We start from the raw sequence: 26,128 nt of genomic DNA, 5'->3' as shown, positions 1-26,128 counted from the left end.
TGAAGTACTGAGAAAAGCAGAGGGTGCAGAGTTGGAGACAAAGAACAAAACTGGAACAGACCAGGGAGAGAATGAGAGAACTGACTCTGGAGGCAGAATCAAAAACAAAGTCTGGCCGAGCAAGGCTGTATATCCTCATCCCATGGATGGAGGAAATTTCACAAACTGGGAATATGTTTAAATATCTCTCAGAAAAATAAGGGGGTTATAATTATTTTATATTTTAACACGAATCACCTTACTACATTTGCCTCTTCGGTTTGGCTTTAGAGAATTCAGCTAGGACCAACAGATAAAAATTATAGAAAAATACATTGGCTCAAGAGAATTAAGAACATAATAATAATCATGATTATACAATAGTGGATGGACTGCTCTATAATATAGTGAGGTCTCTGCACTGGAAATTCCAAGGGTGATTAATTTTAAATAAATGACTACCCAAGGTCTCTTCAAGGCACAGGAAGTTCATGAGTTGTCTTTGTTATGCATAAGCAAATATATTTTCTCCTTCCAGGTTTTCTTCCATATTCTAAACACCAATTCCAGAAAATTTCTTCTTGCTTTCTCCAGCTCTTTCTCTTCCATCTCTGAACCAAAAGAATATCCTAAGTGTATGTAGGGTCTAAAAGAATGTTAATTTATATTCATGGACGTCCAGCATCAGACACCCCAGGTACTTACTGAAAATGCAAACTCTGGGCCCTTCTATGAACCTATTGATTCAGAACCTCAAGGATTAGGAGAAAGAATTTGTACTTTTAACAAGCTACCATTTTTAACAAACTCCCCATGGTGATTCTCAGACACCTTAAAATTTAAGAACTCCCCTCTAAGGCAACAAAGTTTACAGCTTCTATAAAACACTGTTTTATTTCTTTCACTTAAACTGCCAAAAGAATCCTGAAACTTTTTGCAGCTTTCACTCACTTTAACAGCCTCTTATTCAGCAGAGAAGAAATGACTGTGGCTATGCTTAATATAGATTCCCTTGTTATTATGAGTGCTGAAAGTTATACATACCAATCTCAGAACCAGGACAAACAGACATAATAGACTAATCACTTAGTATTTTTTTCAAAAATAAGGTTTTTGAAGATTAGGATAATTGTCTGTGGAAGGAGGTGTGTAATAGGAAAGAAGAAATATACCAGTATGGGAGTTTCCAAATAGATAAAGGAACATAAAAGAACAAATGTGACCATACACATTCATTCATACATTCATCAAACATTCATTGGTCAACTACAATGGACCACAAACATATACAGGAATTGGGATACATTAATGAACAAAATAAGCAAACACCCCTACTCCCATAAAGCTACATTCTAGCAACAGAAGATAAACAATACACATATTAAACAAACACATTCTAGAGCATCTGAAAAGGCAATCAATTCTACAGGACGACAATAAAAAGACCAGAGTGAAGAGGTCCCGAATACTGGCTGACGGGATAAGTTTACATAGGTGATTAGGGAGGTCAATATTTGAACAAAGACTTCAAGGAGGTGAGAAAGTAAGCCTTGCAGATTATCTGTCTAGGGGAAGACCATTTTAAACAGAGGTGACAACCAATGCAAAGTCAGGAGAATGCATGGAATATGTGAGGAATCAGTGTGCTAGACAGGAATATACAGGGAGAGGGTGTGACAAGATGAAGAACAAAAAATATTAGGGATCGGATTAAAGCCTATTTTAAAGACCCATGGTTTTTACTCTGAAAAAAATTAAAGCAAGTAGAGGGGACTTTCAGTTTCCAGTTTCATGTATAAGGAGTTTAGAATTTACCACTCCATCCTAACAACAAGTGAAAAGATGAACAAACTGAAAAATCAGTAATTCATTCTAGATCATTAAGAGATGTTGAGGACACAGGGCAAACTGCTGCCCCATGACTGGAGAAATAGGTCAATTCAAGGAGTAACAACTTGCCAGAGCAAAAGCTCTCTAGCAGAAACCACTGCAAGAACCATTACCGGGGCAGAAAAATCTTCATTGTAATTAAGAAATTGCTGGAAGCTCAGCATAGACAACACCGAGAGTTAAAACCTACAGGTGGTGAGTCCCCTTGCACTTTCGTTTTATCTCCAGGAACTCAACCATAGTACACGGGGAAAAAATTCCCTCCTTCTTCTAGTAAGTGGAGTGGGGAAATGAACCGTTTTTGAAAAACACCAGAGCACTCTGTTCTTAACAAGGCCTCCCTTCAGGAGAAACTATTTAACCAGCACCTAACCTGTTAGGGCTTATCAGAGCCTAACTCACCTGGGGGAGGGGAAATACCCAACTGCAGCCCACTCTAGCCATTCTGTCCCACCTAAGAAGGAAGAAAACAACTTCGTAACATTTGTGAAGTCCATAGTATCAATAAAAGACTGAGACATAATCATAGGACTATAGAGTGCTTCTCAACACCTTACCACCACACAACTAAAGACCTAATTACGGCAATTTCTTTTACCCACTACATCATGTCAGACTAGCAAAAAAAAAAAAAAAAAAAAAAAAAACTGTAAGGCTGGGCACAGTGGCTCACACCTGTAATCCCAGCACTTTGGGAGGCTGAGGGAAGAGGATTGTTTGAGCCCAGGCATTTGAGACCAGCCTGGGCAATACAGTGAGACTCTGTCTCGAGAAAAATAAAAAAATTAGCATTGGTAGCACACGCCTGTAGTCCCATCATCCTGGGAGGTCAAGGCTGCAGTGAAATATTAAATATTTTTAAATATATACTTTTTAAGTTCTGATTAAGTTCTGAGAGGATAAGAATAATATAGGTCAGAAACTTGGATCCACATAAAGAAAGCATGAGCAAGCAAGAAATAGATGAAGTTTAAAACCTTTTTTTTTTTTGAGACAGGGTCTCTGTCACTCAGGTTGGAGCACAGTAGCATGATCATAGCAAATTGTAGCCTCAAACTCCTGAGCTCAAGCAATCCTTCTGCCTCTGCCTCCTGAATGAGTAGCTAATACAACAGGTGTGCCCATTATGCCTGGCTAATTTTTTTTTTTTTTTGAGACAGAGTCTCACTGTCACCTAGGCATGATCTTGGCTCATTGCAGCCTCCACCTCCTAGGTTCAAACAATTCTCCTGCCTCAGCCTCCCAAGTAGCTGGGACTACAGGCACACGACACCACACCCAGCTAATTTTGTATTTTTGGTAGAGACAGGGTTTCACTATGTTGGCCAGGCTGGTCTCAAACTCCTGACTTCAAGTGATTCGCCTGCCTCAGCCTCCCGAAATGCTGGGATTAAAGGCGTAAGCCACCACGCCAGGCCAATGCCTGGCTAATTTTTGTGGGTTTTTTTTGTTTTTTGTTTTGTAGAGACAGGATCTCAATGGGATATCACTACATTGCCTAGGCTGGTTTTGAATCCCTGGCCTCAAGTAATCCTCCTACCTTGGCCTCCCAAAGCTGATTATATGCATGAGACACCACATCTTGTTTTTCTTATTCTCAAATGGTCTAACAGAAAACAGTTGGTTCAAAATAATAACAGCAACAATGTATTCAATTATGGGTTCTTCTGCAAATATCTTGTGTGTGCATATATATACATATATGTGTTTGTATATGTTTATATATCAGCAAAATGAATGACAGCAATGATACAAAGATGAGAGGGAGGAATCAGATTGTTATTAAAAGGCACTCACACTACCTGTGAAACAGTATAGTTATTTGTATGTAGGTTTCGATTTGTTATAAATGTATATTGCAAACTCTAGGGCAACCACTAACTGATATAATAAGAAAGGAGATAAATTATAATCATATAAAATGTTCTACTAAACTCACCAAGAGGGCTGGGCACAATGGCTCATGCCTGTAATCCCAGCACTTTGGGAGGCCAAGGCAGGCAGATCACTTGAGGCCAGGACTTTGAGACCAGCATGCCAACATGGTGAAACCCTGCCTCTACGAAAAATACAAAAATTAGCCAGGTGTGATGGCAGGTGCCTGTAATCCCAGCTACTCAGAAGGCTGAAACAGGAGAATTGCTTGAACCTGGAAGGGGGAGGTTGCAGTGAGTTGAGATCTGGAGACTGAGCCACTGCACTCCAGCCTGGGTGACAGAGTGAAACACTGTCTCAAAACAAAACAAACCACCAAGAGTAGAAGACAAAGAGAACAAGGGCAACAAACAGAAAATAGCAGTCAATGTGGTAGATACTAATCCAACTAAACAAACAATCACTTTGAACGTCAATGGTCTCAAGGCACTAATTAAAAGACAGATTATGAGATGATCAAAAAACAAGACCCAACTATATATTGTCTATAAGAAACCCATTTTAAATATAAACATATAGATTAGAAGTAAACAGAAAAATATACCATGCTAACACTAATAAAAAATTTCAGAAAAAGCAGACTCAAAGCAAAGAAAGTCATTAGAGATAAAGAAGGGCATTACATAATGATACATGGGTCAATTCTCCAAAACATAGCATTCCTTAATATATATGCACCTAATGACAGCATCAAACTACAAGAGGCAAAAACTAATGGAACTGCAAGGAGAAAGATGAAACTACTATTATAGTTGTAGACTCCAACACCCCTCAAATCAGAAATGGACCAATCTAACAGGCAAAAAATCATTAAGAACACAGCTGAATTCAACAATACCATCCATTGACTGGATATAATTAACACCTATCAACCCCACTTTATCCAACAGCAGAAACACATTCTTCTCAAGTTCACCTGGAACATTCACCAAGACAGAAGACATTCTGTAACATAAAACACATCTTAACAATTTTTAAAAAATAGAAATATAGTATTTACTCTCAAACAACAAGGGAATTAAATGAAAAATCAGTAACACGAAGAAAACTGAAACATCCCAAAATATATGGAAATTTAAAAAGACACTTCTAAATAAAACAAGTCAAAGAAGAAATCTCAAGGGAAATTTTAAAGTATTTTGAGCTAAGGGGAAAAAAATGTATATCTTATCGAAATTTGTGGGATGCAGTGAAAGCAGGGTTTAGAGGACAACATATAGCATTGACTGCATATATTAGATAAGAAAGATCTAAAATCCATACTCCAATTTTCCATCTTAGGAAACCAGAAAAAGAAGAGCAAATCAAATCCAAAATAAGCAGAAGAAAAGAAATAAGAGCAGAAATCAATGAAATTAAAAACAGGAAATCAATAGAAAAAAATCAACAAAATGAAAACCTGGCTTTTGCAAAAGACCAATAAATTCAATAAGCCTCTAGTCAGGCTCCCTAAGGAGGAACAAAAGGGAGGACACAAATTACTAATATCAGAAATGAAGGAAGAGACATCCACTGAGGTCCCATAGACATTAAAAGGATAACCAAGACATACTATGAATAACTCTATGCCCACAAATCTGATAACCTACAAGAAATGCACCAGTGCCTTGGAAAATGCAATCTGTGAAAACTTACAGAAGAAAAAACAGGCTATCTAAATAGGCCTATATTTATTAAAGATATTGACTCAATAAGCAATAACCTTCCAAAATAGAAAGTAACAGGCCCAGATGGATCCACTGGTGAATGCTACCAATCATTTAAGGTAGAAATTTTATTAACTCCATACAGTCTCAATTGGAGGAAAGAAGCAAAAGGAAGACTTCCTAATTCATCCTATGAGGCTAGAAATACCCTCATATCAAACCAGACAAAGACACTACAAAAAAACTATAGATCAATATTCTCTGATGAACACGGATGCAAAAATCTTCAACAAAATATTAGCAGATTGAATCCAACCATATATGAAACAAATCATATATAAAACCAAGTGGGATTTTTTCCAGGTATCCTAGGCTGGTTCAACATTCAAAATTCAATTAATGTAATCCATTATGTCAACAGGCTAAAAAAGAAAAATCATATGACCGTATCAGTAGATACAGAAAAAGCATTTCACAAAATCCAACACCCATTCATAATAGAACCATTCAGCAAACTAGGAATAGAGGGGAACTTCCTCAATTTGATAAAGAACACCTACAAAAAGCCCAATGCTAACATCAACTTAATGGTAAGAAACTAGAAGCTTTCCAGCTAAGATCAGGAACAAGGCAAGGATATCCCCTCTCACCACTCCTTTTCAACACTGTACTAGAAGTCATAACTAATATAATAAGACCCAAAAAAAGGTATGAAGATTATTAAGAAGAAAGAAATAAGACTGTCTTTGTTCACAGATATCAAGATCATCTATATGGAAAATTCAATGGTACTGACAAAAGCCTCCTAGAACTAATAAATGAATTATACTAAGGTTGTTCAATACAAAGTTAATATATAAAAGTCAATCACCGTCATACGTAACAGCAATGAACAAGTAGAATTTCAAATTAAACCCATACCATTTATATCAACATCCCCCAAAGTAAAACAGACATAAATCTAATGAAATATGTACACATTCTATATGTGAAAAACTATAAAACTGATGAAAGAAATCAAAGAATAAAAGATATTCCATGATCATGGATAGGAAGACTCAATACTATTAAGATGTCAGGTTTTCCCAACTTGATCTACAGATTCAATGCAATCCCAATCAAAATCCCAGCAAGTTATTTTGTGGATATTGACAAACTAATGTTAAAGTTTATATGGAAAGGAAAAAAAAACCCAAAACAGTCAACACAATATTGAAAAAGAAGAATAAAGTTGGAAGACTGACACTACTAGAGTTCACTTACTATAAAGAAACAGTCATCCAGACAGTATGGTATTGACAAAAGATTAGAAAAACAGACCAACAGGACAGAATGGAGAGCCCAAAAATAGACCCACATAACTACAGTCAACTGATCTCGGACAATGGAGCAAAGGCAGTACAATGGAACGGTCTTTTCAACAAATGGTGCTAGAGCAAAATTAATTCAGAATGGATCACAGAAGCCAAGCATATGCCTATAGTCCCAGCTACTAGGGAGGCCAAGGCAGAAGAATTCCTTGAGCTTAAGAGTTCAAGACCAGCCCGAGCAACATGGCAAAACCCTGTCACTAAAATAAATAAATAAATATTTTAAAATGGATCATAGGCCTAAATATAAAATGCAAAACAATAAAACTTTTTGAAGATAACACAGGAGAAAACTTAATTGACCCAAGGTGATGACTTTTTAGAGAGAGCAACAATGGCATGATCCCTGAAAGAAATAATTGAAAAGCTGGACTTCCTTAATATTAATGCTCTGCAAAAGACAATGTCAAGAGAATGAGAACACAAACCACAGACTGGGAGAAAATATTTTCATCTGATAAAGAACTATTATCCAAAAGATACAAGAACCCTTAAAATTCAACAATAACAAACCAATTAAGAAATGGACAGAAGACCTTAACAGACACTTCATCAAAAGGAGATATAAAGATGACAAGTGAGCATATAAAAAGGTGCTCCACATCATATATCATCAGGGAAATGCAAACTAAAACAATGACATACCACTACATACCAATTAAAATGGCCAAAATCCAAAACACTGATAACACCAAATGTTGGGAGAGGATGTAGAGCAACAGAAACTCTCATTCATTGCTGGATGGAGTGCAAAATGGTACAGACTTTGAAAGATCGTTTGGCAGTTTCTTACAAAACTAAACATACTGTTACCATATGGTCCAGTAATTCTATTCCTTGGTATTTATCCAAAGGAACTGAAAACTTACATCCATACAAAAAACCCACATACAGTTATTTATAGCAGCTTTATTCATTACTGCCAAAATTTGGTGGTAATCAAGATGTCCTTGAGTTTGTGGATGGCTAAATAAGCTGTGGTACATCCAGACAATAGTATGTTATTCAGCACTAAAAGGAAATGAGCTAAGAAGCCATGAAAAGACATGGAGGAACCTTATTATGCATACTACTAAGAGAAAGAAGCCAATCTGAAAGGCTACATCATATATGATTCCAACTATATGACACTGTGGAAAAGGCAAAACTATGGAGATAGTAAAAAGATCAGTAGTTGCCAGGGTCTGTGAAGGGGCAGGAAGATGAATAAGTATAGCACAGAGGATTTTTAAGGCAATGAAAGTACTCTGTGTGACGTTATAATGATGGATATATGTCATTATACATTTGTCCAAACCCACAGAATGTACGACATCAAGAATGAACCCTGGGGCCAGGGGTAGTGGCTCACGCCTGTAATCCCAACACTTTCGGAGGCTGAGGCGGGTGGATCACTTGAAGCTAGGAGTTTGAGACCAGCCTGGCCAACATGGTGAAACCCCATCTCTACTAAAAATACAAAAAAGTAGATGGGTGCGGGTGGCGCAAACCTGTAATCCCAGCTACTCAGGAGGCTGAGGCAGGAGAATCACTTGAACCCAGAAGGTGGATGTTGCAGTGAGCCAAGATCGTACTCCAGCCTGGGTGACAGAGCAAGACTCTGTCTCAAAAAAAAGAAAAAAAAAAGCGAACCTGGGCCAGGAACAGTGGCTTACGCCTGTAATCCTAGGATTTTGGGAGGCCAAGGTGGGAAGACTGTTTGAGCCCAGGAGTTTGAGGTTACAGTAAGCTACAATCATGCCACTTCACTGAAGCCTGAGCAACAGAGTGAGACCCTGCCTCAAAAAAAAAAAAAAAAAAAAAAAAAGAAGGGAACCCTAACATAATCTATAGACTCTGGGTGATTATGATGTGTCAATATAGATTCACCAATTGTAACAAATGTCTACTCTGGTGGAGGATGCTGATAATGGTGAAGGCATAATGTTTTCAAAGTTCAATTATGTTGTAGTAACTACTTCATTTATTTTTATGCTAGGTTTTACTTATCCATTCATCGGTTGATAGGAACATAGGTTATTTCCAATTTTTGGCTGAATTTGTGTGCTGGTTTTTATGTGGACGTATGTTTTCACTTCTCTTGGGCATATACCTAAGAGTGGAATTACAGGGTCATATGGTAACTCTATGTTTGGTCATATGGTAACTCTATGTTTAACAAATGCCTAGAGCTAGCAAACTGTTTTCCAAAGCAGCTGCACCATTTTACATTCCCATCATCAGTATGTGAAGGTTCCAATTCTCCACATCCGTGCCAATACTCGCTATTGCCTCTTTGATTATAGACATCCTAGTAGATGTGAAGTGGTAACCTCCTTGTGGTTTTCATTTGCATCTTGACAGCTAACAATGTTGAACATTTTTTCATGTGCTGATCGGCCATTTATCTTCTTAGGAGAAACGTCTATTCAAAATTTCTATCCCATTATAAACTGGGTTGTCTTTTTTTTGTGGGGGGTGGGGGACAGGGCGGGACAAAGTCTTAAGTCTTCCTCTGTCTCCCAGGATGGAATGCAGTGGCACCATCTTGGAACACTGCCACCTCCCTCTCCCAGGTTCAAGTGATTCTCCTGCTTCACCCTCCTGAGTAGCTGGGACTCAGGCATGTATTCCAGGCATGTGGACTCACCACACCTGGTTAATTTGTGTATTTTTGGTAGAGATGGGGTTTTGCCATGTTGGTCAGGCTGTTCTCAAACGCCTGACCTCAAATGATCCACCCACCTCAGCTTCCCAAGGTGCTGGGATTACAAACATGAGCCACCACACCTAGCCTGGTTGTCTTTTTAATATTGAACTGTAAGAATTTAATATATATTCTGGATACAAGTCCCTTATCAAATATGTGATCTGCAAACATTTTCCCATTCTGTGAGATGTCTTTTCACTTTCTTGATAGTGTTCTTGGACAAAAAGTTTTAAATTTTGATGTCCAAACTGCCTGTTTTCTCTTTTGTTGTTTGTATTTTCAATGTCACATCTAAGAAACCATGGCCTAACTAAAGGTAATGAAGATTTACTCCTATGTATAGTTTCAGTGCTTACCTTTAGGTCTATGATCGGGTTAATTTTTATGTATGGGATGAAGTAGGAGTCCAACTTCATTCTACTGTATGTGGACATCCAGTTATTCCAGCACCATTTACTGAAAAGATTATTCTTTCCCACTGGATTATCTTGACAATCTTGTCAAAAATCAGTTGATCATAAATGTAAGTGTTTATTTCTGGGCTGTCAGTTCCACTGATTTGCATGTTTATGCCAGTACCATACTGTCTTCATTACTGTAACTCTGTAACAAAACTTTATCTTAACCTCCTTTCCCTTTCCAGCCCCCATTTCTCTCATCCTCTCCCCTAAAAACAACTCTCTGCTCTCCACTGCTGCAAAAATCCTGCAGCAACAGAAAATGGATATATCCAGTGTGAAGTATTCATCTGGATCCACTGAAAACCTACAGAAGTCAAGCTTTATGATCACCCACAGTCTCTTTTGACTCTATACAATGGGGAGATGGTCTCAATAGGGTCAGGGGCTCATGAGTTAATTAGACTTTGGCTGGAGCAAATGGCACATTAGAAGATAAGAGTAAAAAGATAGTCTGGAGAAAACAAACTGGTACTCTGTACTTTCTGCTCAATTGTTCTGAAAGCCTAAAAAAATAGTCCATGAAAACAAAATTAAAATAAAAACAAAAAGTCTGAAGTCAAACCACGTATGGTCTCACATGCCAAACTACTTAGTAGGCAATGCATAATCATTTCTAAGGAGGGCAGATGACCTACTCTGACCTCTGCTTTAGGAAAATCAGTCCAGTCACAGTATAAAAAGGGATTTGAAGAGGCTGGAAGTAGATAACTAGATAGGTCATTCTATCATTTCACATGAGTGCCTGAATTAGGCCAGGTAAGAAAGAATGAAAAGAACAGACAGGTCATATCTCCAGCAGGGATAAGTGACAGGATGCAGCAACTGATTAGATTTAGGAAAAGAAGCTGTTAGTGCCAAAGACAACTCGGGTGTTTCTAGCCAATGATACTAGGATATAACTCAACAGTATCATTAAATGAGACTGGAAACAAAGTGGTTCCAGAAGGGACAGATAATGAGCTCCAAGAATGACAAAACAGTGAGAAGCAGAAGGGAAGGAAAAAGAGAAAAAAGAAGTGCACAGCGAGAAAAAATAAAGACAGGTGTTAACTATACAGAATGCTTTCACAGTATTAAAGATGAGTAAACTACCATGTACAATTATATCCAGTCAGTCCCTGTAGCTAAATGCTTTAGTCTTAATTTTCAAGAGACACTAATACTAAATTATTTAACTCAGCTAGGCATGGTGGTTCATGCCTGTAATCCCAACACTTTGGGAGGACAAGGCAGAAGGATCGTTTGAGTCCAGGAGTTTGAGACCAGCCTGGGCAACAAAGCAAGAACCTGTGTCTATAAAAAAATAAAATTATTTAACTCAACATTTTCCTCCCTGCCTTCACTGTAAAAAAAAATATATATATATATATATAGATTTCCAAAGAGGTTATATGGTTTGCCTAAAGTTACCAACTGCATAGTGGTAGGGCCTAGGTTAAAATGCAGGTCCTCTTTGTACTCAGAAAGTAAGTACAAAAGAAAACAATTTTAATAAAAAAGAAGAAGAGGGCAGGAACTTTCTAAATCTTAGCAAGATTATACACTCAGGCATCCTACTAGAAGATCTTCCTTCTTGACCTCACGTAGCTCACTATACCCTGATACAGCAATCAAAAAGCTTCAGTTCCACAAACACTGTCCCATGATAAAAATATGAATACTACCAATTAACTAAAACAGGACCAAGGTCTAATGCTAATGTACCACTTAAATCAATTATCTAAGTACACCTAATGTCTTTGGAAAATAATCACAGCCACAAAAATGGACAAATTTGTGAAATCACATCATATAATAAAGGAATATTTAATATTTAAACTGTGTTTTCCATCATGTTAACAGTGCAGAGGAAAATACACCCAATTCTCATAACAATTTTCCTGGTTCTGACACCATATCACTGTTCATCAAATCTAAGGGAAGCATTTCATTGTAAAGTGGCTTCTTATTATTGCCTAGCTCCCTGCTCAAGATTATTCACTTTCAGAAAATCTTTCTGTAACCATAAAGTCTCAACATTCAGAATCATTATTTATATTTTGTTTGATTTATTCTGGATATATCTTCTTTGTGTCTGTGTAATTTTTAATTACACCAATTAGGTGAGAAATCTTTCAAAGACCAGGACTATTTTTTCTACTTCTTAAGTAACTATCTCCAAAGACAGCACTAGCAAAATGAAAAAGGCAAAAACTTTACAGATAACACATGAGTTAACAAGCCAGTTCTGCCACTTTACTTGCTAGCTGACCTGTGTCTCAGATTCTTTATTAGTAAACTGGAAATTTAAAATATCAATTTTGAATGTTATCAGAATTTAATAAGATAATACAGGCAAAGCACATGGCACAAAGTAGACAGCTTGATGAAGAATACTACAACAGATAAGAGTAATCTAAAGCTGCTAACTATATAAAAATGCTAAACATATTTCTTGCTAGTAAAGTTTTCCAAACATTTATATAAAAATTTTTCATTCTTTATCGACAAACTTTAAAAATGGTCTTGTTCCCATCTCCACCTCCTAGAAATCAAGTTAAAAGAACTACATATAGAGGAATATAATTTGCCAGCTCTTCTTTTTTTCCCTTCAACAACTACTACCCAAATTGCACTCTCACATACTCACAGCACTAACTCATTAAAAGGTTGAATCATATGACACCACCATTTTTATATACCAAAACTGGTCAGCTTATTGGCTATTTCACATGTTTTAACCTGTAATTTACATGCTCAAAAAGCACTTCAGTGATCCCAACCTGGGATTAATTTGCTATATATAAGCAAAGGCTGTTAAATGAGGGCTTTGAAATAAAGAGAAATTTAAAAGTTCATTCTTATTTTAATGCTTTTACTTTTGGACTGTTTTTACCAACAATACTATTGACATCGAATATGTGGGGTTTTCCCCCCCACACCAACCAATTCTCCAACTCTTTGGACACCGTCTAGATGTCCTACAATTCAGTTCAATTCTGATACTACCTACCTGGATTATCACAGATCCCACAGGTTAAGAGCTCATTTCACCAGTCACAAGTCACACATTGCCACCCATACTGACTAACTTGCTATAAGCTGGGGGTTTCCATGACCCTCTCCTCGGGTTTGATAATTTTCTAGAAGGGCTCTCAGAACTCAAGGAAACAGTTTACTTACTGTTAGCAGCTTATTAAAGGACACAACTCAGGAACAGCCAAATAGAAGAGATGCACAGGGCAAGGTAACAAAGTATTGGAGGGGGACCCAAATACAGGAGATGAAATTATTTGCCACAGAAATTCTGGGGATAATTTTCAACAGAATATACCTCAACAGTTTCCAAATCCAGGTTGCAATAAAATCATCAAAAGAACTTAAAAAAAAAAGTCCTAACTCTAAGAGATTAGGGCCATAAGGAGTAGTGTAATAAAGTCCCCCAGATGCTTCTAATATACATCTAGAGTAGCAAACCATTGTTTTATGAGGATTTTTTAATACTTGTACATTTTATAAATCAAGACTAAATTTTGAGGCCAGGTGCCATGGCTCACGTCTGTAGTTGCAGCACTTTGGGAGGCTGAGGTGGGAGGATGGCTTGAGACCAGGAGTTCAAGACCAGCCTGGGAAACATAGAAGACCCTGCCTCTACAATAAATAAATTTTTAAAAGAAAAAGAAAAAAATAACTAAATTTTGAGGGCAAAAATATGCTTTCCTAGCCTGGGTAAAGTTCCAAAGAGTCTACTCTGCCAGAACAGAAGGCTAGTACTATTCAGAATAATCTAATTCAAATGACAATCATACAAACATTCATGTTACAGTTCTACACAGTTTCCACGTAAAAAAAAAAGTCACCCCACATTATCAGGCAGACAACATGTACACCAAGAAATATTTCTCTAATTCCTAGTATTTCAAGTAGTGTAGAAAAGTTTACATTTTAGAAAGATTATTGTGATTTAATTTGTAAAACATAAAAGAAAATTTGAAGTATTTCACTAGGATCATCATGGTAATCTTCAATTACTACTAATATTTCTACATATTAAAAAAAAAAGCCAAGCTTGCTGAATACTAAATAAAATATTAACAATTTGTTTTAAGTTTAACCAACCCAACAAAAAAGAAACCATAGTTGAAATATAATTCCTATTGAATTTCATTTTAAACATTTAAAAGCAAGAATAATCTTACTGTTCTAGAATCCGAGAATGGATTATATTCGTCAAGTCCTGGTGGAACATTTCTTGTCACTTGTGTAACTGATGGATCCTAGAATAAAATTCAAAGGAGAAAAAAAAAGATGACTTACCTTTAAAAAAAAATTTTGATATTTACATACCATTTGCTTTTCTATACTTGTGGTCACCCAGCAAAGCTATCAGAGGAAAATAAAAGAAGATTCTCAGATTTACTGTCTCATTTCAACAATGGTGAAATTTAAACCCATACAACCTTCACATTCTCAAAGGAAAACAAAAACTGAGCGAGATTCAAATCAGCTGCAAGCTATTACATCAAGATAAAAAGTAAACCACCTCTTAATAGCTGTGTGGAACTGACTACACAAGAGCATCTTAACAAATCTCAGGCAGACCCACTATCATTTCCTTTGGCCTCAACAAAGAATTCATGTTCCCCCTTTTTATAACAGTTTCAATTTCTCCCACTGAAGATTTCATACTACATTACAAATCAATGTCATATACAGCCAACATCTAGAGCATTCAATATTAAATACCTCTTACTTGTTTTATTCTACTCCAATATCTCTACTTTACTGTAGTTTATTTCACCACATGATCGTAGACTGTCTTCCCTTTTCCAAGTATAACACATGATCACACCATTCCAACTTTTCAAATCTTTTAATATTAGACTTTCATAAAAATAACCAAATCACATGGTGAGAGGGAAAAATGGCAGATAGGAGGCAATACTAACTTACAGCTCCCACTCAATGGACAGAGCATCACATGGAGACCTACATCGCGCATTCTCGCTCCAAAAACTATGCAGGAACATACCAGGAAAGCCAAGAGAATCCAGACCCTTTGAAGAAGATGGATTGCTGCTGCAGGATCCTGAGACAGCCAAGGAACTCCGAAGACAAAGGACACAATCTCTTGGGAGCTCTATGGTCCCGCCCATCGCCTGGTCTTCCTCTACTACTGCAGCTAATGTGCTCTTTAAAGTGCCACCTCCTGGCTGGAGGCCAATGAACATAAAACCAGCATTCTTAAAAATACAACCAAGGACCCTCAGAGTCCACTTCACTCTGCTGCTACCTCCATGGAAGCAGGTGCTGGTATCCACGGCTGACAGACCTGAAGACGGATCACATCACAGGACTCTTTGCAGACAGTCCCCAGTACCATCCCAGAGCCCAGTAGCTCCACTGGGCTAGATCCAGAAGAGAAATAACAATTACTGTAGTTCAGCTCTCGGGACGCCCCATCCCTATAGGAAAGCGGGGAGCACCACATCAAGAGAGCACCCCGTGTGACAAAAGATACCGAACAGCAGCCCTTGAGTTCCAGATCTTCCCTCCAATATAGTCTACCAAAATGAGAAGGAACCAAAAAAAACAATTCCAGTAACATGACAAAACAAGGTTCTTCAACACCCCAAAAAGATCACACTAACTTACCAGCAATGAATCCAAACCAACACAAAACCTCTAACATGCCAGAAAAAAAATACAGGTCAACTTTTAAACCGATCAAGGCAGCACCAGAGAAAGGTAAAGTCGAACTTAAAGAATTTTTTTAAAAAAATGAATACAGGATACGAATGGAAAAATTTTCAGTGAAATAGCATAAATAAAAAACAATCTCAACTTCTGGAAACCAAGGACACACTTAGAGAAATGAAAAATGTACTGGAAAGTCTCAGCAATAAAATCGAACTAGTAGAAGAAAGAACTTCAGAGCTCAAAGACAAGGCTTTCGAATTAACCCAATCCAACAAAGACAAAGAAAAAAGAATTTTGAAAAATGAAAAAAGCCTCCAAGAAGTTTGGGATTATGTTTAACAACCAAACCTAAGAATAATTGTTCTTGAGGAAGAAGAGAAATCTAAAAGTTTGGAAAACATATTTGAGAGAATAATTGAGGAAAACTTCTCCGGCCTTGCTAGAGATCTAGACATCTAAATACAAGAAGCTCAAAGAACACCTGGGAAATTCATCATAAAAAGATCATCACCTAGGCACAGTCATCAGGTTGTCTAAAGTCAAGACAAAGGAAAGAATCTAAAGAGCTATAAAGAAAAATCTATCAGATTAACAGCAGGTTTCTCAGCAGAAATCCTACAAGCTAGAAGAGCTGAAGTCCTACGTTTAATCTCCTTAAATAAAACAATTATCAGCCAAGAATTCTGTATCCTGCAAAACTAAGCTTTATAAATGAACAATACGGACTTTTTCAGACAAACAAACGCTGAGAGAATATGAAAACGAGCTCTAAATCTTGAAACAAATCCTCAAAATACACCAAAATAAAATCTCCTTAAAGCATAAATCTCACAGCCCCTATAAAACACTACCACAACAGAAAAAAAAAAAAAAAAAGAAGAAGAAAAAGGTATTCAGGCAACAAATAGGACAATGAATAGAACAGTACCTCACATCTCAATAACATTGTTTGTAAATGGCTTAAATGCTCCACTTAAAGGATACAGAATGGCAGAATGGATAAGAATTTACCAACTATCTGCTGTCTTCAAGAGACTCACCTGACACGTAAGCACTCACATAAACTTAAGGTAAAGGACTAGAAAAAGATATTTCATGCAAATGGACACCAAAAGCAAAAGTAGTTTTTATATCAGACAAAACAAACTTTAAAGCAACAGTACTTAAAAAAGACAAAGAGGGACATTATACAATGATAAAAGGAATAGTGCAACAGGAAAATATCAAAATCCTAAATACATATGCACCTAACACTGGAGCTCCCAAATTTATAAAACAATTACTACTAGACCTACGAAATGAGATAGACAGCAACACAATAATAGTGGGAGACTTCAGTACTCTACTGACAGCACTAGACAGGTCATCAAGACAAAAAGTCAACAAAGAAACAATGGACTTAAACTATACCCTAGGACAACTGGACTTAACATTTACAGAATATTCTACCCAACAACTGCAGAATATACATTGTCTTCATCAGCACATGGAACATCCCCCAAGACAGGCCACATCATAGGGCACAAAACAAGTCTCAACAAATATAAGGAAATCAAAATTATATCAAGTATTCTTTCAGATCACAGTGGAATAAAATTGGAAATCAACTCCAAAAGGAACCCTTAAAACCATAAAAATACATGGAAATTAAATAACCTGCTCCTGAATGATGATTGGATCAACATTAAAATCAAGATGGGAATTTAAAAAGTATTTGAACTGAACAATAATAGTGACACAACCTATCAAAACCTCTGGGAAACAGCAAAAGTGGTGCTAAAAGGAAAGTTTATAGTATTAAATGCTTACATCAAAAAGTCTGAAAGAGCACAGACAGACAATCTAAGGTCACACCTCAAGGAAACAGAGAAACAAGAACAAATCAAACCCAAACCCAAAAGAAGAAGTAACCAAGATCAGAACAGAACTAAATGAAATAGAAACACACAAAAGATAAAAGAAACAAAAAGTTGGTTTTTTGAAATGAGAAACAGACCATTAGCAAGATTAACCAAGAAAAAAAGAGAGAAGATCCAAATAAGCATAATTAGAAATGACGCAGGAGATATTACAACCAATACCACAGAAATACAAAGATTATTCAAGGCTACTACGAACACCATTACACAAATAAACTAGAAAACCTAGAGGAGATGGATAAATTCCTGGAAATATACAACCCTTGTAGATTAAACTAGGAAGAAATACAAACTCTAAACAGACTAGTAACAAGCAGTGAGACTGAAGTGGTGATTAAAAAGTTACCAACAAAAAAAAGTCCATGGTCAGATCGATTCACAGCTGAATTCCATCAGACATTCAAAGAAGAATTGGTATCAATCCTAATGACACTATCACAAAAGAGAAAGAGGGAATCCCCCCAAATCATTCTATGAAGCCAACATCACCCTAATACCAAAACCAGGAAAGGACATAACAAAAAAAAACTACAGGCCAACATCCCTGATGAACAGAGATGCAAAAATCCTCAACCAAATACTAGTTAATCAAATCTAACAGCATATCAAAATGATAATCCACCATAATCAAGTGATTTCATAAGAGGGATGCAGGCATGGCTTAACATCCACAAATCAATAAATGTGATACACCACATAAACAGAATTAAAAACAAGAATCACCTGATCATCTCAATAGATGTAGAAAAAGCATTTGACAAAATCCAGTATCCCTTTATGAAAAAGCCTCAGCAAAATCGGCATAAAAGGGACATATCTTAAGGTAATAAAAGTCATCTATGACAAACCCACAGCCAACATTATACTGAATGGGGAAAAGTTGAAAGCATTCCCCTTACGAACTGGAACAAGACAAGGATGCCAACTTTCACCACTTCTATTCTACACAGTACTGGAAGTCCTAGCCAGAGCAATCAGACAAGAAAAAGAAATAAAGGCATCCAAATTGGTAAAGAGGAAGTCGAACTATTGCTATTTGCTGATGATATGATTGTATATGTAGAAAACCCTAAAAATTCATCCAAAAAGCTCCTAAAACTGGTAAATGAATTCAGCAAAGTTTCAGGAAACTGAAACATTTGTGTACAACATTAATGTACATACATCAGCAGCCATGCTATATACCAAAAGCAACCAATCTGAGAATCAAATCAAGAACTCCACACCTTTACAATAGCTGCAAAAAAAAAAAAAAAAAAAAAAAAAAAAAAAAAAAACTACTTAGGAATATACCTAACCAAGGAGATGAAAGACCTCTACAAGGAAAAGTACAGAACACTGCTGAAAGAAATCACAGATGACAACAAAGAAATGAAAACACATCCCATGCTCATGGATGGGTAGAATCAATATTGTGAAAATGACCACACTGCCAAAAGCAATCTACAAATTCAATGCAATTAACATCAAAATGCCATCATCATTCTTCACAGAACTAGAAAAACAATCCTGAAATTCATACGGAACCAAAAAAGAGCCCACATAGCCAAAGCAAGTCTAAGTAAAAAGGACAAATCTGGAGGCATTACATTACCGGACTTCAAACTATACCATAAGGCCATAGTCACCAAAAGAGCATGGTACTGGTATAAAAATAGGCACACAGACCAATGGAACGGAATAGAGAACCCAGAAATAAACCCAAATACTTACTGTCAGCTGATCTTCAACAATGCAAACAAAAACATAAGGTGGAGAAAGGACAGCCTATTCAACAAATGGTGCTGGGATCATTGGCAAGTCACATGTAGAGAAGAATGAAACTGGACCCTCATCTCTCACCTTATACAAAAATCAACTCAAGATGGATCAAAGACTTAAATCTAAGAGCTGAAATCATAAAAATTCTAGAACATAACATTGAAAAAATCTTTCTTGACATTGGCTTAGGCAGAGACTTTATGACCAAGAACCCAAAAGCAAACACAACAACAAAAAAGGATAACAGATGGGACTTAATTAAACTAAAAAGCTTGTGCATAGCAAAAGAAATAATCAGGAAACAGACAACCCACAGAGTAGGAGAAAATCTTCGCAATCTATGCATTTGACAAAGGACTAATACCCAGAGTCTACAAGGAACTCAAACAAATCAGCAAGAAAAAAACAAACAATCCCATCAAAAAGTAGGCTAAGGACATGAATAGACAATTCTTAAAAGAAGATGTACCCAAAAAAAAAAGGCCCACAAACATGAAAAAATGCTCAACAATCACTAATTATCAGAGAAATGCAAAGCAAAACCACAATGTGATACCAACTTAGTCCTGAAAAAATGGCCATAATCAAAAAATAACAGAAGTTGGTGTGGATGTGGTAAAAAGGGAACACTTTTACACTGTTAGTGAAAATGTAAACTAGTACAAACACTAAGGAAAACAGTGTGGAAATTCCTTCAAGAACTAAAAGCAGATCTACCCTTTGATCCAGCAATCCCACTCCTGGGTATCAATCCAAAGGAAAAGAAGTCATTATACGAAAAAGATATTTACACATGCATGTTTATAGCAGCACAATTTGCAACTGCAGAACCAGCCTAAATTCCTATCAATCAATGAGTGGATAAAGAAAATGTGGCATATATATATATATTTATACCATGGAATACTACTCAGTCGTGAAAAGGAATGAAATAGTGGCATTTACAGCAATCTGGATGGAATTGGAGATATTACTCTAAGTGAAGTAACTGAGGACTGGAAAACCAAACACTGTATGTTCTCACAAGTAGGAGCTAAGTTATGAGGACACAAAGGCATAAGAATGATACAATGAACTTCGGGGACCCATGGAAAATGGTGGGAGTGGGGTGAAGGATAAAAGACTTCACACTGGGTGCAGTGTACACTGCTCGGGTGACAGGTGCACCAAAATCTCAGAAATCACCAGTGAGAAATTTATTCACATAACTAAACACCACCTGTTCCCCAAAAACCTACCGAAATTTTTAAAAAACCTGAATCACAAAATTGTAGTATATGTATGTGTGTATTAAGTGTGTGTGTATATATATATATAAAAAATGAACATCTCAACACAACTATGTAACTCATGCGAAAAGCATTTATAATGAACATCTCAGCATAATGAACATCAACAAAAGTCAACTACATAATTCACATGAAAAGCATTTCCCAAACTGTCGTGTAGGCTAACTTCGAATTTCTAGTCTCAAACTTTAGTGTGCATCAAAATCAAATAAGACACAGAGCGTTGCACCCAACCCCCAGAATTTCTCATTCAGTAGGTCTGGGATGGGGTCTGAAAACCTGTATTTCTAACAGGTTCTCAGGTGATACTGCTTCTGCTGGTCTGGAGACCTCTCCTCTCTAGTCTATACTGTACCTTCTCCAATTCACCTTCCTCAAGACAGTCATTCTTTACCTCTCAAAAATGCAAAGCTAATTTTGCCATTCCCTTCCTCCAACCTCTTTCCTCTGTCCTTTATCCATTTCAAATGTTTAAAGGCTCTACACAAACTATAAAACAAAACACAAATTCCTCAAAATGAGATACAAGACTTCTAACCATCTAGCCTGCCTATCTTTCCAGCCTTATAAATTCATATGAGAAAGATCTTTCTCCCTTAACCAAATGAAACAAGCTACTGAATAAGGAGGCTCAAATTTGGCATAAAGGAAGTAGTAAGGATAAATTAAAAGTATGACACAGACAAAATATAAAGGCTTTAGGCTTGCTCAACAGTAAAATGGGAAGGAGGGAATGAAATCACTTGACTTACTTCCCCAGGGTTCCCCTCCAAAGTTCACCCAAAAGTGTAAGGACCAAGAAGATTATCAAGAGACAAAGCATGTGTCAATCAGAAAATTGAGAAAACAGAAACATGACATTTTAATCAAAATTTTCAACTTGGCATTGCTAAAGTTAATCTAATTTAGAAATGTGTTTAGGGTCAACAAGCACCTTCATCAAATCTCGATGGTCCAGCTGTAGTCTCAATGCCTAACTTCACCACCATCTACAAAACCAGTAACCAGTGAGTCCTCAAACATCAGTCATACTCTTCCTTTGCATTGCTTCCCCTAGTTGGAATAGTTTCCCCAGCAGGGTCAGCCTAGCAATCTCTTCCTCTTCCTTATAAGCTCATTCTAAATACTACCTCATATGCTAAGCAATGATCTTCTGATACCTTCCCTGTACCCAAGTCTCTCCACTCCAGGCTCAATGCTCCCACAGCACTTATGAGAGCTCCATCAACATCTATTTCTCTGAACGATGATAATCTTCATGCAAGTCTTTTCTCCCCCAATTGGACTGTGAACTCTTTGAAACAAGAAAAAGACTTTTTTTTTTTTTTTGAGATGGAGTCTCGCTGTTGCCCAGGCTGGTGAAGTGCTGTGGCATGATCTCAGCTCACCACAACCTCCATCTCCAGGGTTCAAGCGATTCTCCTGCCTCAGTTTCCCAAGTAGCTGGGATTACAAGCATGCGCCACCACGCCTGGCTAATTTTTGTATTTTTAGTAGAGACAGGGTTTCACCATGTTGGCCAGGCAGGCCTCGAACTCCTGGCCTCAAGTGATCCACCTGCCTCAACCTCCCAAAGTGCTGAGATTACAAGCAAGAGCCACTACACCCAGCCTTCAAATGTTTTCATTTTATCTGTTGTGGTGATCTGTGATCAGTGATCTTTTTTTTTTTTTTTTCTTAAATCATACACGCCTGGTGATACTCTGTTTCTTCAACGAGTATTACTACCATCCCTGTGGGGAAATACCCAAAGAGTAATTCTTCAAGATAACAGCAGCAGTAGTAACCAATAAATACTTCTTGAAAAAAACTGAGCATAAAGATAGTTCCAAAAGTGTAAATAAAAAGATGTTTAATCTCATTGATAAGAGAAACACTAATTAAAACTACACTGATGTAATCATTTCTCACCTATCAAATTAGCAAAAAAATCTAAAAGTCTGACATACTCTACTGACAAAGCTGTAAGGAAGCAGGGATTCTCATGCATTGCTAATGGGAATAAAGAGTGTTACAACCTTTATGTAGGGCAAGTAGGCAATGCCTAGCAAAATAACATCTGTATTTATCCTTTGACCCACAGTCTCACTTCTAGGAATCTACTCCAAAGAAATATCGGCAAAATTCTATTTATAACCATATGGAAGCACCACACTACTTAATCGACTGGAAGCAACCTAAATATCTATAAATAGAAGATGACTAAACAAACTATGACAATCTACATGATAAAGTACTATGCAGCTGAGTATCATTATGCAGTTGTAAAATGGTATAACGAGATATACAAGTGCTATGGGCTGAGTGAGAAAAGCAAGGTGCAGAGGAGTGTAAACAAACGTTAACCTTTGGTGCAAAAGGAAAGATAAAAATGAATGTGTGTTTATGTTTTTTAAAAGGAAGAATCCAAAAACGAATAAAAATGATTCTCTATAGGGGAAGGAAAGGAACAATAAAGACAGAGGATAGACTTCAAAGCTAGACTTAATTGTATACTGTTTTATAGCCTTTACTTCAGAAACATGAAAATGTTTTCATAATTACAAAACAAAATTAATTCGAAAAGAAAAAAGGAGGGAGACACAATGTAGGATCAGAAAGATGAATCCTGCTTAGCCAACATTCACGCTATCAACGTCATTCTCTCAGTGCCACAGAAGTACGAGTCCAACTCTCACTTTACAAATAAACACATCCAATTATCTTGAGTGTGTTAAAATTCACCTTAAATACTTTGAAAAGCCAATAAATAAGGTATAACTTAGTTCCAAAGAGACCCAGAATAAAATTATTCTTCCAATTTTCTACTTTCAACTACAGTGACTAAAGTGCACTTGTTTCCTTCTAGATTCTAGAAATTTAATCCAGGCTAGAAGTTAACAGGCAATTTGATAAAATCATTTTCTCAAGTGAACTGAGTTCACTCTCCTAATGCAGTATTAGATGACAAAGCATTAGAGTATGTACACAATATACCAAGAATAACACTAGATTTAGGAAGGTAAAGAACTGATATCTCTGAATTATCACATAATTAATGTTTCAAATTAGCTTTAGCAACTGTAAATAGTGTTGAGGAAGCCATACCCTCTAAACTGGGAGAAGACAACAAAATTGAAAAAGAATTAAGTAACGATAAATGATATTGTAATGCCTATTAAGTATTTAGCACTTACATTTATTTCCAATCCTTGCTATAATCTTTCCTGGTAGACTGTATCGTTCCATTTTTCAGAGAAAGAAGCTGTGGCCTTAAACAAGGTCAGGAAACTTCCTTAAGGTCAATTAGTGCATGTCTGAGACAAAAATTAAACTAAGACTTCCCAATTCCTAATTAATAATTCCAAAACTGTGGCAGGAAAATGTTATTCTTCTCCAACATAATCAAAATGAAATTCTTTCAACTGATAATTTGGTTTCTTCTTTGGCTGTGGTTCTCAAACTTCAGCACACATTGGGGTCACCTGGAGGGCTTGTTAAATCCAGATTGCTGAGTGTCACTCTGAACGTACCTTGTTTCTGATTCAATAGGTCTAGGATGATGCCTGAGAATTTATATTTCTAATAAGGAAAAGATTCTCAGATAGTCTTATTTTGTTGACTTAGAGGATCATACTAGGCTTCTGTATTTCATTAACTTTTAAGCAGCAAGTAAAGATATTCTTCAGTTTAATTTAAATATCAGTGGATCTGACTATGCATAGACATTAGAGTTATATCTTTACGTCATTAGTTAAGCCAAGGCTATTCTGTCAGTCCTTTAGTAATGCCACTTAACTTCACCGTGTTACTTCACAGTGTTTACTTCATATTTCACTAAACTATCAAGATGGATATGAAAACAAATTTTTCCAAACGAAGAAAAGTTTACATCTAGCACAATTAGTTTGTATATTTAATACTAGGTTTCTCTACCAAATTCTCCAGAGGAGTGAACCTTCTGAACCTTCACTGTATTCCAAATGCTCTCCTATACCATGCATTGAACTGGATATTTCTTAATCACTGCCACATATAACCTGAAAGATTCAACCTGGGAGACAGTGCTTTCACCTGCTGGAAATAATGAGATTGACTCAATCAACTTAGGTGACTAATGAAACTCAGTCTCCTGTTTACTTTTCTCTGTACATATGTCATTTTTAAGCTAAATAGTAGTCTAATAACATAAAAATCTACATGGATGATTATTATACGGCTATATATTATGTATCCACTTACTATGATAGCTGCTAACACAGGTTTGGGTTTCATGATTAGTATGCAAAACCTTCTATGTCTTGGGTACTTATTCTGTAGTAGAAAAAAGCACTAGTCTAGGAATCAGAAACTGAGCACCTGGCAATGACCAATTCTGTGACATCAGACAAGTCACCTAAACTCTCTCTCGATTTTCTCATCTTTAAAATTAAGGGGAAATTTGATAATCACCCTGGTCAACCATAGTTCAGAAATGTTATGCTACAGATTGCTGGCTGCCTCATTCAAATTACAGTTCCATTACTAAGAAGCAATAAACTTTGAACAAGTCACTTCATATTTCACTGTACCTCAGTTTTTTCATCAGTAAAATGTATCATATAAGTCATGAGTTACTACATGTAAAGTGCTTAATATAGTTCCCATACATAGGAAATACTCAAATAAGTGACAGGTGAGGCTGCTATCATCATTACCACCAACAGTAAGTTAAGGATCAAGCAAAAAAGCTCTCCACCTATGGCTGAGAATTGTAAAAAATATAGCACATCCTAGGTAATGAATAGGACAAAAAACACCCGCCGTGTTTCCTTAAAACACCTTCTAAGGAAAGCAACCAGAAGCAGTTCTTTGCCCAATCTTTGCGTCATGTGACCCCATTAACTTGGTTACATTTCTAAGAATAAGAAACTGGCCTCTGTGCCAAAGGTAACTATCTTTAGAACTGGACATGAGCAAACCTGGCAGTCCCCAACAGAAGCAACTCGATTCTGGCTAATTGCTAACCAATCCAATTCTATTCCCATTTTTGAGGAGCCTGAATATGAGACATAAAATTGGGAACTATAATAGCAGCAGAAGTTGACAACAGCCACGGTAGAAAGAGTGACAAGTTATAAGAAGGTGGCCAGAAAAGGGAGCACAGAGCAGCAGGTAAAGCATCTGAGGGGAACAGCAATTACTAGAGTTGCCAATGAGTCACCAAAGCAAAAACAGTTACTGTTATTTTAACTGGTGAGGAATGACTTTGTGTTACAGAAGTTTTCACAATGTCCTGCAGATCATCAGAAAGGCCTCAGCCTTTTTTTTCCTTACCTCCCACATCGTCTAGAGGTTAGGGGGGAAAAAGGAGGGAAAAAAGGAAAAGGGAAGCAAAAAAGAGGAGGGAAGGAAAAGCAAGAAGGAAGCCTTTCCCCCAAGGTGGGGGGAAATTCTCTTCATATCTAAGCTTCATCTCTCCCTACCTTTTCTTAGGATCACCCTGTCAATTATTCTTTTCTCTCATATGTTCAACTGCTTCTTCCCAGCAA

General features: G+C 36.8%; 1 protein-coding gene across 3 annotated transcripts in view; it reads right to left on the bottom strand.

Annotated features, from left to right (window-relative positions):
- The window catches only part of SCAMP1 (secretory carrier membrane protein 1), a 119,539-nt gene that overhangs the window by 73,907 nt on the left and 19,504 nt on the right, over positions 1-26,128 (bottom strand). Inside the window, exon 2 of one of the 3 annotated variants that reach the window (XM_078004923.1) lies at positions 14,149-14,332. The exons of 1 other annotated variant lie outside the window; for it this stretch is intronic. Coding sequence is in view for 1 of the 2 variants with exons in the window: in XM_002804439.4 (XP_002804485.2) it covers positions 14,149-14,226 (78 nt within the window). In the remaining variant the exon portion in view is untranslated. The remainder of the gene's footprint in view (positions 1-14,148; positions 14,333-26,128) is intronic. One more of the 3 variants, XM_002804439.4, reaches the window with a different exon arrangement.

Source organism: Macaca mulatta, chromosome 6 (assembly GCF_049350105.2).
Source record: "Macaca mulatta isolate MMU2019108-1 chromosome 6, T2T-MMU8v2.0, whole genome shotgun sequence".
In the NCBI taxonomy this organism is placed as follows: Eukaryota; Metazoa; Chordata; class Mammalia; order Primates; family Cercopithecidae; genus Macaca; species Macaca mulatta.
This window is presented reverse-complemented; position numbering and strand designations above follow the sequence as displayed.